Here is a 17,211-nt window from a genome sequence, read left to right on the forward strand (position 1 = left end):
AGTCTCAGGAGAATGCAGGCAGGGTTAGTGGATCTGGCACAGTTTCATCAAGAAGTTCTTTCCCTCAGTTATCTTGGATTGTGGAATGGAAAGAGAGGAACCGCACAAATAGGTCAGGACATCTTCCTAGCGACTGATGGAAAGTAGAGCACAAACACTGCCACCACCTCCAGGGCAAGACTTGAGTAAGTTGAACTGACCTGTGCCACTTGGTCGCTATGACTGGACAACGAGGAGAGGCCAAGATCAACTCGCAGACTTTCACAATCCATTCACTGACACATAATTTGTAACAAATGTTTGTCCACAAGATGCCCAGCCTGGAAGAAACCTCAGCAGGAATAGTACTGAGTCAAATTTTTGTCAGTCCCAAAAAGCTAAAGGGATGATGTAAGTTTTCTCTGTCTGCCTGAGAAAAAGGAGTGTGATTGTATCTCTTTGTGAGAATTTAAAGATATAAAATGATTATTTGGATGTACAGTATTTTCTTTGGCTGTCTGAAGTTTGAATGGCTTTGCATTTAAATATATGTACAGCATTTTCTTTCTAGGTTGTTAAAAGTTAACATGAATGACTGATTGAACCGACGGTAATGGATGAATGACTGTTTCTGGTAAGCTACAAAATATAAGATTTTATCATTAAGTTAAGATTCTTTAAAATTTGTGGTGGACATTAGTTCATTATTATATCCAGTTAAAGACTTATTAGCTTACCATAATGTCTTAGTAACTAAGGATTTAACTATATACAGTATATTTATAACTTGGGCTTTAAGGAAACAAGCGGAGGAAATGAAACGGATCAGGCTGCCCTCAGAAGCGAAGGGGGAATTTCCCAGCACTGAGTCTCTGTCCTGCAGCGATGGCAAGTTAAAAGTTAACATGAAATACTACTTGAACAGATGATAACTGATAAATTACTGTTGCTGTCAAGCTATAAATATTTTTTATCATAGTTGTAAAGATTATTTAAAAATGTAATGGACATTATTCAACTTCTATATCTATTTAAAGACTCATTAGCTTACCATAATATCTCAGTAAAAGGATTTAACTATATACAATATACATATTTATAATGTAGCTATGACTTTGGCTTTAAGCATATTACTTGGTGGAACTAACCAGGATTGCCCAGTGCTGAATCTCCGTGTCAGGGTGGGGGGGGATAGGACTCAATTGACAAGGGAATAGGTCAAATAAATTTATTACAAAAAACAGGGTCCAAACAGGTAAAAAATAAATAAATAAATCAGAAAATCCAAACCAAAATACAGGCCGCTGGAAATGCAGGCAGTGCAAAAAATAAAAAATACAATAAAAAGGGCAAGGGAAGGCACAAGAGCAAAGACCAAAGGGATAACCCTGTATCAGGAACAAAAAAGGCAAATCCACACTTGAAAACAAGCCTCTGGGGCCTCTCCACCCTCTCCCTCCCGGGGGATGGGGCACTGCGCATACAACACAGACATTAAATGGAGTGGACTGTGATCTACCGCACTGCGCCTCCAGGGCAGGGATCAGCCCACATTTCAGGGGGGCCTTCCAATCACCCAACCCATCTTGAAACATGGACCAAGGATTCTAATGTGCGTGAGTCAGAAGTTATTATTGAGCCTCTAAGTTGCAATGAAGGTGAAGGCCGGTATGTGCCGCTGAAGTTGATCCCCTTGTTGCAGTGGGGGTTGCACCATTAGCCCATCTTGCCCACACCACTGGGAAGGTGAAGCAAGAGTACACGTGATAGGACCCGAAAGAAGGTGAACTATGCCTGGGCAGGGAGAAGCCAGAGCAAACTCTGGTGGAGGTCCTAAGTGGTCTTGATATGCAAATCGGTCGTCCAACCCAGGTATAAATGAGAAAGACTAATCAAACTATCTAGTAGCTGGTTCCCTTTCGAAGTTTTCCTAGGAATAGTTGGGGCTTGTTCTCAGTTTTATCCGGTAAAGTGAATGATTAGGGGCCTTGGGGCCTAAACGATCTCAACCTATTTTCAAATTTTTAACATGTATTATAACTTGCAATTAGAACAATTAGTACTGTATAAAGATAAAAACTCTTTTGTAACATTAATTATTATTATTTTTTAAATCAATATATTTCTTAATTGTAACAATAACACTTAATCAACCCCTACAAAAAGTCACAATGTTACAGTTGTCCCCATTACAGGAGCAATTGTAACATTCTGACTTCTACATATTTTAGTCTTGTAATGATTTAATGGTACCTTTACTGTTGTCACATACTGTATATATGTTTCTTATACCATAAGATGCATGTAGATTTGTAGTAGTCTCTAAGTTATGATGGGGAATGTTACCAATGTTACAAAGCTACCCTACCTAAAGCATGTGTTGGAAGAAAATAAAAAGTGCATCTATTATTTTGATTTGGCAAGATAAACAATGTGATTGGAGTTAGCTTACTTGCCTGCTAGGTAGATAATTTTGCCACTGCAGTTTTTCCATGCTTTAACCTGCATTTTGGGACATGAGGAATATCAGCTCTTTTGTGATGTGGGATTGGTCTTTATCACGCTTAAATAAACATTAGAAATACAGCAAAGTACAAGAGAAGCAAGAACTTGCAGCCACTGCCCCTCAAGAGAAGTACAACAGGATGCACTTCGTAGTCAAACTGAAACAGATAAATTCTGGTTTAAAGTAGGCTTGGTGACAAGACCTGATGCTGTGTTTGGCGTGTACAACTTAGCATCTAGCATAAAAATGATGGTTGCTGCACGACATGCTTGCGGCTGAAGCTCTTGCAATATCTGATGGTACTGATAATGTAATAGTCTTGTTATTTTTTGGGCTGGTGCCGGACTCAAGAAACATATAAGAATAAAATTATTTTTAACTACTATTTTCTTCATATTTACTAACTTAAGAAATCAAGTTATGAATACACTGTATTCCCGAAAAGACTTCTTGAAGGTGCTATTTTTTTCCTAATTAAAAAAGGTTCAGAATAGTTCACCCAAAAATGAAAATTTGATTTACTCACCCTCAGGCCATCCAAGATGTATCTGAGTTTCTTTCTTCATCAAAACAGAATTTAAGATTTTTAGGATTTCATTTCAGGCCTCCTCCTCTAAACAATGCAAGTGAATGTACTCCATTTTTTTGACGGTCTAAAATGCATATTTAGGGTGCATCAAAATAATCCACACGACACCAGTCGACAAATAAAGTTCTTCTGAACGCAAACGATTGATTATTTTTAGAAACAAAACAATACTTATATACTTTTTAACTACAAATGTTTGCTTCCGTACATCTCTGTGACGCGCTTATGAGAGGGATGACGTAAGCTCGTTGGTAAGGTCACCTGTCACGTGGAGGAGGAGGCAGGAAGCGCATCTATTTACAAGAGAAACTTGCACAGACCACAGACCAAGTGCCTTTCACAAACCAAAACATTCCAAAACAATTTCAAACAATATAAAATAAAAATAAAACATAATTTACAAATAATAATAATAATAAAAAAAACATTACTGCAGTAAATAACCATCCTTTATTTCAGAGCAATGCATTTGTGTTATCTACTTGTGCTTTTTCTTTAGCAGAAATATAAAGGCTATATGACTGTCAGGAATTCAAGCCACACAAGTTGTAGATAGTGAAACCAAGTGCGAGAGCGTTTACTGAGATTCACAGGATTTACAGGGTTTACACAGTGAGATCAATGGTACAGGTGATATCACACAGAAGAGAAGCTTCACAAACTGAAGAGGGATTCACAATGTTGATGTCCACAGAACTGAAGAAGAAGTAACAGGCGAAACAGCAGGGTAAGCACTAAACAGATATCGACGAAGATCAAGTGCAAATACAGACAGGTAAATAAACAATGCGTGAGAGCAGCGCGGTCAAACTAGAGTCCTTTGTGTGAGACTTGACAGTGAAGTGGCATGAAGGTGAGTTATTTATGCAGGCAGTGATGAGCGAGTGAATTGAGTGCAGGTGCGGTGAATTAGAAATCGGGTGATAAGGAGCGGAGCGCTGAGGGAGGTGCAGAAACTGAGGGAGGCGTAACAATGACAAAGTTTTCACACACACCCGAGTTCGCTGGAAAAACAGCACGGGCAAGGCCGATGAATTCAGATATCGACCCTTTGTTTCTTTCGATGGTCTGAAATCCTCAGGGGTAAAATGTTCACTGCACACCCTCCAATATTTGAGAGAATGTAGGGGTGTACTGATATCCAGGTTCAGCGCGATAAGCACATGTATATGTATAGGCAATCGATGAAAAGTTAATATTTTTCCCGGCGTGCATTTTCTTTGGGGTTTCTGAAGGTTGAAGCATCCAGGATACACACACCAAATGACCATTTTGAACAATACACTTACACAAATACAAATCAACAGCAAAAACATTTAAACTTTTGTACAGCGCTCCTTCTCATGTAAACAATGACGCGCTTCCTGTCTCCACCACGCGTGACCTTATCAATGAGCTTACGTCATCCCTCTCATGAGCGCACGTCACAGAGATGTACGGAAGTGAATATTTGTAGTTATAAGTATTGTTTTGTTTCTAAACATAATCAATCGTTTGGGTTCAGAAGCACTTTATTTGTCGACTGGAGTCATGTGGATTGTTTTGATGCACCCTAAATATGCATTTTGGACCATCAAAAAATGGACGACATTCACTTGCATAGTTTAAAGGAGGAGGTCTGAAATGAAATCCTAAAAATCTTAAATTCTGTTTTGATGTAGAAACTCAGATACATCTTGGATGGCCTGAGGGTGAGTAAATTATCATCAGATTTTCATTTTTGGGTGAACTATTCCTTGAGTAAACCTTTTTTAATGAGGAAAAAAAATAGCACTGTGGCAGCAGGGGTGTGGTCGAGCGTCCCCCCGGTGAGAGAGAAAGTGGTAAGGGTGCATACACCTGAGCCAGATTATGATTAACACCTGTTTCTAGTTGCAGTGAGCTTGGGGAGAGCAGTATAAAAGGACCACACCACCGACAAGAAGGGGAGAGAGAGCCAGAGATCTAGAGTCCCGCTGAGTAGTTGATATGTTATTGTGAAGCTAAAGAGTTAAAGTGAAGCTAATGAGTTATTGTGAAGCTATTGAGTTATTGTGAAGCTGTAAGCTCAGAAGAGTTGACAATTAAAAAGCCTTACCTGAGACTGAAGAAACCCAGTTCCCTGTGTCCTCCTTCCCTCCCTGTGTGAAGTTTTGTTACAAGCACCTTTAAGAAGTCTTTTCGGGAATACAATATATTCATAACTTGTTTTCTTAAGTTAGTAAATAAGAAGAAAATAGTAGTTAAAAATAATTGTATTCTTATATGTTTCTTGAGTCCGGCACCAGCCCAAAAAATAACAATACCATCAGATATTGCAAGAGCTTCAGCCGCAAGCATGTCGTGCAGCAACCATCATTTTTATGCTAGATGCTAAGTTGTACACACCAAACACAGCATCAGGTCTTGTCATCAGGCCTACTCAGATACATCTTGGATGGCCTGAGGGTGAGTAAATTATCAGCAAATTTTCATTTTTGGGTGAACTATTCCTTTAAGAGATTTGCAATTTTGAAATTGAGATTTTGAGGATTTTTCTTCAATTGTCAACGTTTAAATCTAGATAACCTCTTAAGAACATCTTGTAATTTATCATAAGAATTTTCTTAATTTTATTCTTAAGAGCTTTCAAGGCTTGGAAAGGACAATTTTTAAAATTCCATTATTTCCAGGTTTTCCATGACCATGGGAACCATGAAGACTAGGCGTTTGGCAGAAACTGTGAAAAATATATAGAGTTGAAGTCAGAAGTTTAAATACACCTTAGTAAAATACATTTAAACTCAGTTTTTCACAATTCCTGACATTTAATCGTAGAAAACATTCCCTGTCTTAGGTCAGTTAGGATCACTACTCTATTTTAAATGAATGTGAAATGTCAGAATAACAGTAGAGAGAATGATTTATTGTAGCTTTTATTTCTATCATCACGTTCCCAGTGGGACAAAAGTTTACATACAATTTGTTAGTATTTAGTAGCATTGCCTTTAAATTGTTTAACTTGTGTAGCCTTCCACAAGCTTCTCACAACAAGTTGCTGGAATTTTGGCCCATTCCTCCAGACAGAACTGGTGTAATTGAGTGGGTTTGTAGGCCTCCTTGCTTGCACATGCTTTTTCAGTGCTGCCCACGGACTGAGGTCAGGGCTTTTTGATGGCCACTCCAATACCTTGACTTTGTTGTCCTTAAGCCATTTTGCCACAACTTTGGAGGTATGCTTGGGGTCATTGTCCATTTGGAAAACCCATTTGCAACCAAGCTTTAACTTCCTGGCTGATGTCTTGAGATGTTGCTTCAATATATACACATAATTTCCTTCCTCATGATGCCATCTATTTTGTGAAGTGCACCAGTCCCTCCTGCAGCAAATCACTCCCACAACATGATGCTGCCACCCCCATGCTTCACGGCTGGGATGGTCTTCCAAACATAACGATGGTCATTATGCCAAACCGTTAGATTTTTGTTTCATCAGACCAGAGGACGTTTCTCCAAAAATTAAGATCTTTGTCCCCTTGTGCACTTGCAAACTGTAGTCTGGCTTTTTTAACGGCGGTTTTGGAGCAGTGGCATCTTCCTTGCTGAGAAGACTTTCAGGTTATGTCGATATAGGACTCGTTTTACTGAAGATATAGATACTTGTCTACCTGTTTCCTCCAGCATCTTCCCAAGGTCCTTTGCTGTTGTTCTGGGATTGATTTGCACTTTTTGCGCCAAACTACGTTCATCTTTAGGAGACAGAATGCGTCTCCTTCCTGAGTGATATGATGGCTGCGTGGTCCCATGGTGTTTATACTTGCATAATATTGTTTGTACAGATAAACGTGGTACCTTCAGGCATTTGGAAATTGCTCCCAAGAATGAACCAGACTTGTGGAGGTCCACAAATGTTTTTTTTTCTGAGGTCTTGGCTGATTTCTTTAGATTTTCTCATGATGTCAAGCAAAGAGGCACTGAGTTTGAAGGTAGGCCTTAAAATACTTCCACAGGTACACCTCCAATTGACTCCAATTAGCCTATCAGAAGCTAATTGGCTAATTGCCTAAAGGCTTGACATAATTTTCTGGAATTTTCCAAGCTGCTTAAAGGCACAGTTAACTTAGTGTATGTAATTTCTGACCCACTGGAATTGTGATATAGTCAGTTAAAAGTGAAACAATCTGTCTGTGAACAGTTGTTGGAAAAACTATGTCCTAAACGACTTGCCAAAATATAGTTTGCTAATATGAAATCTGTGAAGTGGTTAAAAAATGAGTTTTAATGACTTCAACCTAAGTGTATGTAGACTTCAACTGTAAATGTGTGTATGTGTGTGTGGGTGTGTATATATGTATATATATATAATAATTCTAACAGTATTGGTTATGCTCAATTAAATGATCAAGAATGCAAATATGTAAAATCATACAGTTTATGTATGCTGAATATATTACCCTATACCGTTTCTAGTTGCCGCACAACTCGTTATCTACTTTCAGTCGATTTAATTGTTTTTCTGGATCCAAATTACATCTGTGGATAGTTGTGTGTATATTTCATTTGAATGGGCAATGAAATGAAATGCAAATGAAAGCCCTGTTGGAACAATTATGTGGGTGTTTACAATCACCTCTACTAACGGCATTGGTACCTTTTCACAGCCCATGCTGGCTTATTGGAAAGTTATATTGTAAAAAATTCACCTCACTCAAGAGTAGCAGCATAGCCCCCAAGCTAAACACCCACGCTAGTTCAAAACACAGTATTATTAGTGTACAGCGGACAAGCTGCCCGAAAAGAGAATATTGCACAAGCTCCTGAAATGATGTTACATGTTCATGAACGCTATAACAGATGTTTGTATAACAGTGGATCTCGCAACAACTTTCGTTGTGTAGTGCTTAGCGCTTCTCTCATAGCGCTCGTGAACACGCAGTGGACGTCAAGATTTTTACAGAAATATTGACATGTACGGTGAATACATTTCAGAACTTTAATCTTTATGTGAACTATTCCTTTAGCATGTGCGTGGAACATATTCATCTCAAACATAATCGGCTGGACCTGTAAATTAATTACGACTAAGTAATTTCATCTTCTCGCTCTGCTGCCCCTCCCTATCTACACTCTCTATCTATCCTGCTTGGCAAAAAACATCTTTGATCAATAAAACTGTTAACCGGCCTTTGTTTGGCCATGTCCAAGGAGACAGCTGGGCTCTGATTTTAAAAATGCATTGGATAGGAAATGGGTGTTTTTTTCTCTTTCCAATTTAGAACGGGAATGCCACCTCTAAGGTCATTTAGACACGCTATTACTCACAGTAAAGGATTTGCATGAAAGGAAATATTGTTGTAGATGAAACACACCAAAATATATCCTAAAAACAATTAAAATTTTATTCAGATAAAATAAACATTGAATGTTCTGCAGCAGATTAGTTGACACTGGTTGTTTTTATTATTTGAAAGCAGTGTTTAGCTCACTTTTAAATGCAACATTTTCTTTTCATTGACCACATTTACATGCACATAATTGTCCGATTAAGGCCCATATTCTGGTTAAGCCTTTTAGTTTTTAAAAATATGTTTAAATGCTCCACAGCTATTGGAATATCCCTGTATAAATGCAATCATCATAATCCGGTAACCTAATTTGTCTAAATCTTATGTTTTTCAGGAAATACTGGAGATGCTCGCTCTTATGATTTTTTTAATGCAATTTTTACACAATCTAAAATTCTGATTAATACAGGCAGATGTATACAGGTAGCTACCTTATTCGGATTTCAAGAAACCAGAATATTGGCTTAATCTGGAAATGGCAATTAAAATAATGCGTTTTACATGACAATCTGAAAATGAGTGAATTCTGATCAATATTGGAATTTTGTGCATGTCAACGCAGTCAATGTTGCATTTATTGGCATAACCCAGGAGGCATGTTCCTTTTAATATTAGTAGACTGTGACATCCTCAAGTTCAAACACTATCACCCAACTGCCTGAGCAAAGATTAACATAACAGAACACATTTACAGCTTTTGGGAGTAAAACAAAGTACTTAAGATTAGTGGTCGACCGATATAGGTTTTTTTAATGGCCAATGACGATATCCAGAGAGCAGGGTGGCCGATACAATGCCAACACATCACACAATTTAATATAGTAAATAACAAACGTAAAAAAACTCTTATTCAGCACAATATTTACTCAATTTCACACAAAACTAAATAAAATTAAATAATATTGTATTTTAAATGGTAGATAGCTGTTTCTTCAGATTTCTGTTTAGTCATCAAATTTTAGTAATTTATTTGCCCATGAAGAAATTATTAATATATAAGAAAAAGGAAATAACAGTACACACAGTAGTCCAGCAACCATGGATGGCATGTCCACATTAGCAATCACATTTACCCAAAAAATACAGAATCAAACCAACTGTACATACAGTGCATAGTGAATAAGACATTTACTTATAGCGCACGTGAAGCGCTTTTACCTTGGGCTGCAACCGAAAACGTAGGGAGTTGACTTGCTTCCTTGCTGCCTAATCAGTTAATGGCTTAACTGACATCTGTTTTGAATGAATGGAACTCTTAAGGAAACTGGTCTCTGAACAGTTTGAAAAGCACCTTATTTTCATCCTACCTCTGTATACAGCCTCTGGAGGCAGCATTTTCCTAGTTTTAGACACAGCATTGAAGTTGCATTTACGCATTCGTGTGGATCCAGCGCGAGCATCATCAGTCCCCTGACAGTTTTAACAGCATGGATTGCCTGCTTGGATTGTCACAGGCTACACCGTCATGATTTGTGAATGACAGAAACTTTTGTTCCTGAAGTTTTTGATTCTGGCTGATAGAATATGCGCTTCAGAGGAAGATATTATATGAGCGCTCGACGGGAAGAAAATGCTGGATTTTCGTGAGGTTCGTGAATTACATCTGTTTAAATGAGGTATCTGCATATTGATATATTGATATTTGCCTTTTATCATTAGAAAATAAAGTTAAAGGTGAGGAGAACTGTGGAGGAGAGACTGTTATGATACGTGCTTCAGAGGAAGATTTATGAGCACTCCACTGGATGCTGGATCTGCTCAAGTTGTGTGAGGCTTATTACATCTGTTTTAACAAGATATATGCATATTTTCAGATGTTATACTATATTAGTTTTATTGATATTTGCCTTTTTATCATTAGACAAGACAGTTAAAAGTTACAGGGAACTGTTGAGGAGAGAGAGGTAGAATGAAACAGACGAGCACTTTAACATTATGAGCTCAAACGCGTCTGCCGCGGCTCTGATATGCAGATAATTTAAATTACACTGTGTTGCACACCGGTCTATTATTGTAGTAACACGATGGCACGTAACAACAAAACATACCGTGACTGGTCGTTTACATGTCTTAGTCGCTTCACATGCAAGCTGGTGATTTTCGGCGAAAATTTATCAGCCTTGGCGATATATATATCGGTCGACCCCTACCAAAGATCCAAGCTCAGGTGTTCTTCAATGATAGATTTAACACTGAATAATACAGTTGAGGTAAGCTCTGTTTTAGCCGGGCACACACCCTAATATGGCTCAAAGAGGGCAAAACATTAAATACAATAATAGTTCAGGAGTTTACAACTCAAAATCAGTTTCAAAAACTAATTATATATCACAGTCGTACATGCCTACATACAAACTAGCTCACTCATTCATAATAATGAACAACACAAAAAAGGTGCAAAACAATTAAAGATAAATTGTCAGCATCGAACACTTTCCAACCTTCTCGTAAGCTAAAAAGATGTCGTTTTCTGGCAATTAAGCATTTTACTTTACAATAATGTACTGTAAGTTGGTCCTTCTACAACCTAAAACATTGTAACAATGCTAAAACATTTCAAAACTAATTTCAAAACTTTTAATTTCATTCGTCAAAGATGGAAATAAATCAAAACTCTCACTACATTGAAACCACATCAGACTTGGTTGGAATAATCCATAATTCTGTGAGGGTAGGACAAAAGAAAAAGAAAAAAACAACTACATTTATACCTTAAAAACATGTTTTTTAAAAATTATGTGCTTAGCCTTCTTTTTTTCCATAGAAAAAGGCACTCATCAGCGGTAGAAATGCGAAATTATGGTAATGAGAATTACTGGGATTTAATGGAAATATTTGCCACGAGTCAAGACTATGTTAGTCAAGAATATGGCCTGGTCATATTTCACAAGATTGAACAGACATTTGAAGGGAACTCTATTGGCCACTTGAGTACTGACGTTTTTACCGCAAGTAACACAAGAACACATTATAATGCATGTACAATGGAACAGCATACTTGAAATGCTTTGGCCAAGCACTCTTGTCTGCGTACTTTTGTGACATATGTTTCTAGCCTTAATCGACATTATAGTGCATCTTTCCTACAACTCATGTACTGTACCTATCAACCTGTCTGTCCAATATTGAGACTAGAGAGTGGATATAATACAACTAGCACCTAAAACATATAAACCTAATTCCCTAAAATCCCAAAAAACAAGTCACGGAAACAAGCTACTGGACAGACTACTAAAATGGCTGCTATTACATTCAGAGGAACCATGATTCTTATGGGAATAGTAACGAAATTGGTGATTGAATATTTACATGCTCCGACAAGGTGCCCAGCACCTTAGCAGGCAAAAAAAAAAAAAAAAAAAGTCTATCGCACGATTTATGCCCCACGTCACAAGGGCGAACCAACCACTATGTGTCTTCATAACTGATTCTCAAAACACGTACAAATAAGATGCATGATATCTGAAAAGCCCACCAACTGAGTCACTACAAAAGCAATGATGCTTCTTCCATTGGCACAGGAACGATACAGATACTCATTCCTCCACAGAACATGAGGTCTCCATGATCCCTTTCCTTTATTTCAAGAAGTCCTTAAGCACTGGACAGAATCTCCCAAACATTCACTTTCAATGCTGTCACCCAAACAATATAATACACTATCGTCTTGTATGAAATGAGCTGTTTCATGACGAATTGATTTCCACAATGCAGTAATTTCATAGTAGATGTCACACTTCATTGGACTTTAAAATAAATACAGTACAAGAAAAACAGAAACATACTGACAAGAATTAATGAACCGCAGCCAGGTCAGACCTGTATTTGAGTCAAAATGGTGTCACACGTTTTTAAATTGTGGCTGTACAGCATTCCCAGCTGGAAAAAAGACTCACTGTTTGACCAGCTTAATCAGCTAAAAAAAACATTCACAAAAATAACAGCTTGGCCAGACTGGAGGACCACTGTGACCAGCTTAAACCAGATTGGCCAGGGTGGGAGACCAGCTAAAACCAGCTGAGAACCAGCTTGGCCATAATGGGAGACCAGCTAAACTAGCTGAAAGCCAGCTTGGCCAGACTGGAAGACCAGCTAAACCTGCCGAACACCCACTTGGCCAGTCTTTGAAGACCAGCTAAACCAGTTGAACACCAGCTTGACCAGACTGGAGAACAGCTAAACCAGCTGAACACCAGCTTAGCCAGGTTGGAAGACCAGCTAAACCAGCCGAACATCATCTTGGCCAGGCTGGAAGACCAGCTAAACCAAACGAACGCTAGCTTGGCCAGGCTTTGAAGACCAGCTAAACTAGCCAAATACCAGCTTGGTAAGGCTTCGAAGACCAGTTAAACCAGCCGAACACCCGCTTGGCCAGACAGGAAGACCAGCTAAACCAACCGAACAACAGCTTGGCCAGATTGAAAGACCAGCTAAACCATCTGAACACCAGCTTGGCAAGGATGGAAGCCAGCTAAACCAGCTGAACACCAGCTTGGTTAAGCTGGAAGACCAGCTAAACCAGATGAACACCAGCTTGGTTAAGCTGGAAGACCAGCTAAACCAGATGAACACCAGCTTGGCCAGGCTGGAGGACCAGCTAAACCAGCTTAACACCAGCATGGCCAGGCTGGAGGACCAGCTGAACCAGACGTACACCAGCTTGGCCAGGCTGGAGGACCAGCTGAACCAGCCTAACACCCGCTTAGCTTCAAAGACCAGCTAAATCAGCCGAACGCCAGCTTGGCCAGAGCAAGAGAACTTAGACTGGTCTAAGCTGGGGTATTTTGTTTTCAGCAGGGCCAACATCCAATGCTCAACTCTACTTCCGTTTGCCAGGCTAAACCTGCGTTTTTTTTACACTGATTTGTATATACAAAGACTCTAAGAATTATTTTTACATGATTCCTTATTCATATTCCTAAAAAAACAAACAAACAAAAAAAAAAAGAAAAAAAAAAAAGATTCAGTGCTCAAGATAAAAAAAAAATATATATACACAGAGTACATCAAATTCTGAGAAGTCCCAAAGTATTGCTCCCATTTTATGATTTCCCATTTCATTTTCTTAAGACTTCAATTGAAGCAGTTCCTCTTAATACCTCCCCCAACCCATTTTTATGTTACGTGAAAAAATGGCCCCTGAGTTTAAGGGTCCAACGGCCAGTGGATGCTGTTTTAGTAGGTGACATGACAACTGAGTCCCCATCACTTCCCATCACTCCCACCACCTCTATTGAAGGACACTAAAAGCTTGCAGTGAGTGCATACATGAGGATGGGTATACATGCAAGTCTTTTCAACAGTTCCTTGGCAACAAGAAGGTAGGTTTGGTAGCAGATCAGTGTTCTTGCGCACATACATAGGGGTCAAGTATATATATAGAAAAGACCATTTTGGACGGTGGGTTGTAAACTCACAAATCACTTTCACCCTTTTTTCTTTGGTTCCTCCCCCTATTTTGCACAATTTCCGACATGCATACGCAAAGTGCCGCTCTTATGCAACTGCCAGAGCTGTAGGAACTCCTCAGGCATCGCGTGAAATCCCGAGGTGGGGTGGATGTTGTCATAATAGTGGTGGCTGACCGGTTGTTTGTCTAGGCCCACGGAAAATGGCCAGAAACCGTAAGCAGTCACTTCTTTGCACAAACCGAGTGCAAGACTCACCAGAAACAGCCCTGTGGAAAGCCGTTTGCCATGGACACCGTGGTTCTTCCAGAATCTACCAACGTTTTTGAGGAAGTCCGGGTTGGCAAAGAGAACAGTCTGGTTGGATGCAGAGTCTGCCAAGGTGTGGTACACCCTTAGGGAGGGGTCAGTGCCAGGCTTCATGGAGAACGCTGGCATGTAGATGTAGCTGGTCCCGTAAGCCTTCATGCTCTCTACAAAAGCCTTCCGGGACCAAAGTAGGTTCTGAAAGCTGATGGGTAAAGATACGAGAGGGATGAAAAACAATGCTTCCAAAAATACAACTCAGCTAAAACTTTTCTTTTGTCATATTCAGAACAAAACTGGCTCTCGTTTCCCAAGCCTAGTACTAACAATAATGCACACTGTAAAGATCTTCTTCCAGCTAATACATGATGTAAAACAGGTAATCTACTAAGAAAGATCAATATCTGTCCCTCAAGATTGGCTGTCTGGAGAATTGCACATCCTCTCAGCCTTTTTTGGCCACATTGCCATAGCTTCTTAGCATCTCATTTATACTAGTTGTCTTAAATAAAGAATGATTTTGTGAATTTGACCCCTTCTGTTGGCCACAAATAATGGTTTGATATTTGTTACATTTTTGCCGATTTTCAGTTTCATAATTGTTTCACTGTTTAGATTTAACTGAAAAGGCTTTCATTGCAGGTTCCCATTGTAACAACTTACCCCATATAGTGTGACAACATGTCCCACTATTGGTCAAAATGCATTAAATTAATTGTATCTTTTTATTCCTGGCCAATTATTGTGGAAATGTTCTGATTTTTTTGTACTTGATTTAAGTACCAAGTATAAGCCATAACAATGGGATTTATCTGATGTTCATCTGTCTTCGTTATTACAGTAATTAAAGTATTCAACCCCATTTAACCAGGAGATGAAAACCAAATGCAATAAAATACAGACAGTGGATGAATCACATAAACACTAACAAACAATAAAAACAAAGAAGAAATTAAAAATAAGTTAAGACGTCTACCTTTTTTCAATGATGCTAGGATTAGCTGTCACTAGGTGTGTTCTGGTACCTACATCAGCTGTATACTCTTTGGATAGTGGAGGAAGGTTACACCTAGACAAGGTACGATTGAGAAAGAGAGTGCAAGAAGAAAAAGACACAACAGAAAACTGAAGGAAATATTTTTTGTAAAGACAACAAGAAAACAAAATGACTATTTACTTTCTTGATAAATGTTCCTGCTCATATTGTGAACGATTCATGTTATCATTAAAACAAAAAATTGCTACGTGGTCACTAGGGTGTTATGGGTGGTTATTAGGGTGCTCTGGGTGTGATCCTAAGGTGTTTCATGTGTTTTCTAGTATGCTGCAATGCGATTGCTAGGGTGTTTTCTGATGATTCTTAGGCCATTGGTAGGTGGTTGTTGGGGTGCATTGCTAAGGTGTTCTAAGACATTTGTAACACACCGCAATGCATTTGCTAAGTGTTTGGTGTTTTTTTTTTCAGCATATTGTGGTGTGGTTGCAAGGGTGCTCTGGGTTGTTGCTTACTTCTGGGTTGTTGCTTACTTGCCCATGATATTCTGGTCTCTAAATATGGCTAACAGTGTGGGACAAGTCATACTTTTATAATGTATAACCCTATGTATGAGCAATAGTAATTACCATAGCCAACATGTTTTCAGTTCATAATCCAATCAAATCCAGAATCCACCTAAATCAAGTTGCACCATACAGTATTTCAAACTGAACATTCAGTTTCACTCCGGAATCTTCCAATTTTTAGAAGTTCAGTGTGTTGCAAATGCCAATTTTTGTTTGTCTTGCTAACACATATACTGGACATATTCTTCTCATACAGTGGTCTAACAAGGAAAAAGGAACACTTGACCCCTTATGCAATAAATATCTTCCTCACAGCTATTCATGTCTGTAATTGCAGTTCATACTGGTCTTCTGAACAAGCAGAGATTTGTAAAAATCTGTCTCACCTCATGATAAAGTCAGCCTGGTCAATTTCACCTCCACAGCTGCTGTGTTTCAGGACCCCTCCGTTGCCCACCACAGAGCACTTCTTCAGAGGAAGCTGAAATGGTGTATCCTAGCAACACAAAAACAGTGTGGGGGGTGGAGGGGGTCATACAAGTACACAAAGCAATAAAGACCCACTCACACACAGTACATTTCTATTTGCTTCTTTTGATGAACACACATTCAAATCAAGGATCCTTCAGTACTCACATGCTCCAAACGTGGGGAAGCTCTGTGCAAAACCTAACCAATGAAAAGCCCCTTTGTAAGACCCCTGTCACTCTGTCAAAGAGCTCATTACCAAATGGAAAATCTCTCCATTTGCATTGCAGGCCAACATTTTCATCACACACACACATGTTCTATTAACTGTACATGAGCTGTAGTATTTTTCCAGGTTTCTTTATGCAATCAATATAACCAATATGGTTATAAGTGTAACCAAATTAATTAATAATGATTTGAACTATCAAGACATTGCTTTGTAACTCCTCCTGCACTGTTTGTGCTATAAATAAAACTAAATTCAGCTTGTAGAGAGATGCAACTTATTTGTAAGCAAATGCTTATGATTTTCGTGGGCAATAAAATGAGTGAAGAATAAAAAAATTGGAAGGGACCAGAGCGATATCTAGAGAACAAAGACCAGTAAGCCATCACGTCAATGCAATAAACACGACTCAGAGAATCCTACCAACCATACAACAACATGCTAAAACTAGGGATGGGCATTTTCGAGTTTTGTAGTCGACAACTCTAAAGGCCTTTGTCCACCAAAGGCGATGCGTTTACAAGAGGCGAATCGCCGACGAATGTCCCTTTCATATAGAAAGCAACACGAATGAACCCTGTTAATACATTTACACTTTTACAATAGGTGACACTAATCGACAAGCAGTTTTACCCTGAAACAGTAGGTGGCGCAAAGCTCCTTAAAGCCAATCCACCCTTCGCCCAACAAGGATGAGAAGAACTACTTGACAAGTTTACAAAACAACAAGCAAACGAGCTCTCTAGCTAGCAAGCACATCGAGAAAAGAAAACTGGTTTCTCTATAAACTACAGCAGTGGATTTTGTTGTTGATTTGTTCAATGAGAAAGAATACCTTCTACTACCACAGCTTAATATGC

General features: G+C 38.9%; 1 protein-coding gene across 1 annotated transcript in view; it reads right to left on the bottom strand.

Annotated features, from left to right (window-relative positions):
- Nucleotides 1-8,410: 8,410 nt before the first annotated feature.
- The window catches only part of LOC127436847 (alpha-N-acetylneuraminide alpha-2,8-sialyltransferase-like), a 32,040-nt gene continuing 23,239 nt past the window's right edge, over nucleotides 8,411-17,211 (bottom strand). Inside the window, exons 3-5 of the mRNA XM_051691293.1 lie at nucleotides 16,041-16,150; nucleotides 15,068-15,160; nucleotides 8,411-14,296 (exon numbers count right to left, since the gene is read on the bottom strand). Of these exons, the coding sequence (XP_051547253.1) occupies nucleotides 13,831-14,296; nucleotides 15,068-15,160; nucleotides 16,041-16,150 (669 nt within the window). The 3' untranslated portion in view covers nucleotides 8,411-13,830. The remainder of the gene's footprint in view (nucleotides 14,297-15,067; nucleotides 15,161-16,040; nucleotides 16,151-17,211) is intronic.

This window comes from Myxocyprinus asiaticus, chromosome 47, assembly GCF_019703515.2.
Source record: "Myxocyprinus asiaticus isolate MX2 ecotype Aquarium Trade chromosome 47, UBuf_Myxa_2, whole genome shotgun sequence".
NCBI classification, from domain to species: Eukaryota; Metazoa; Chordata; class Actinopteri; order Cypriniformes; family Catostomidae; genus Myxocyprinus; species Myxocyprinus asiaticus.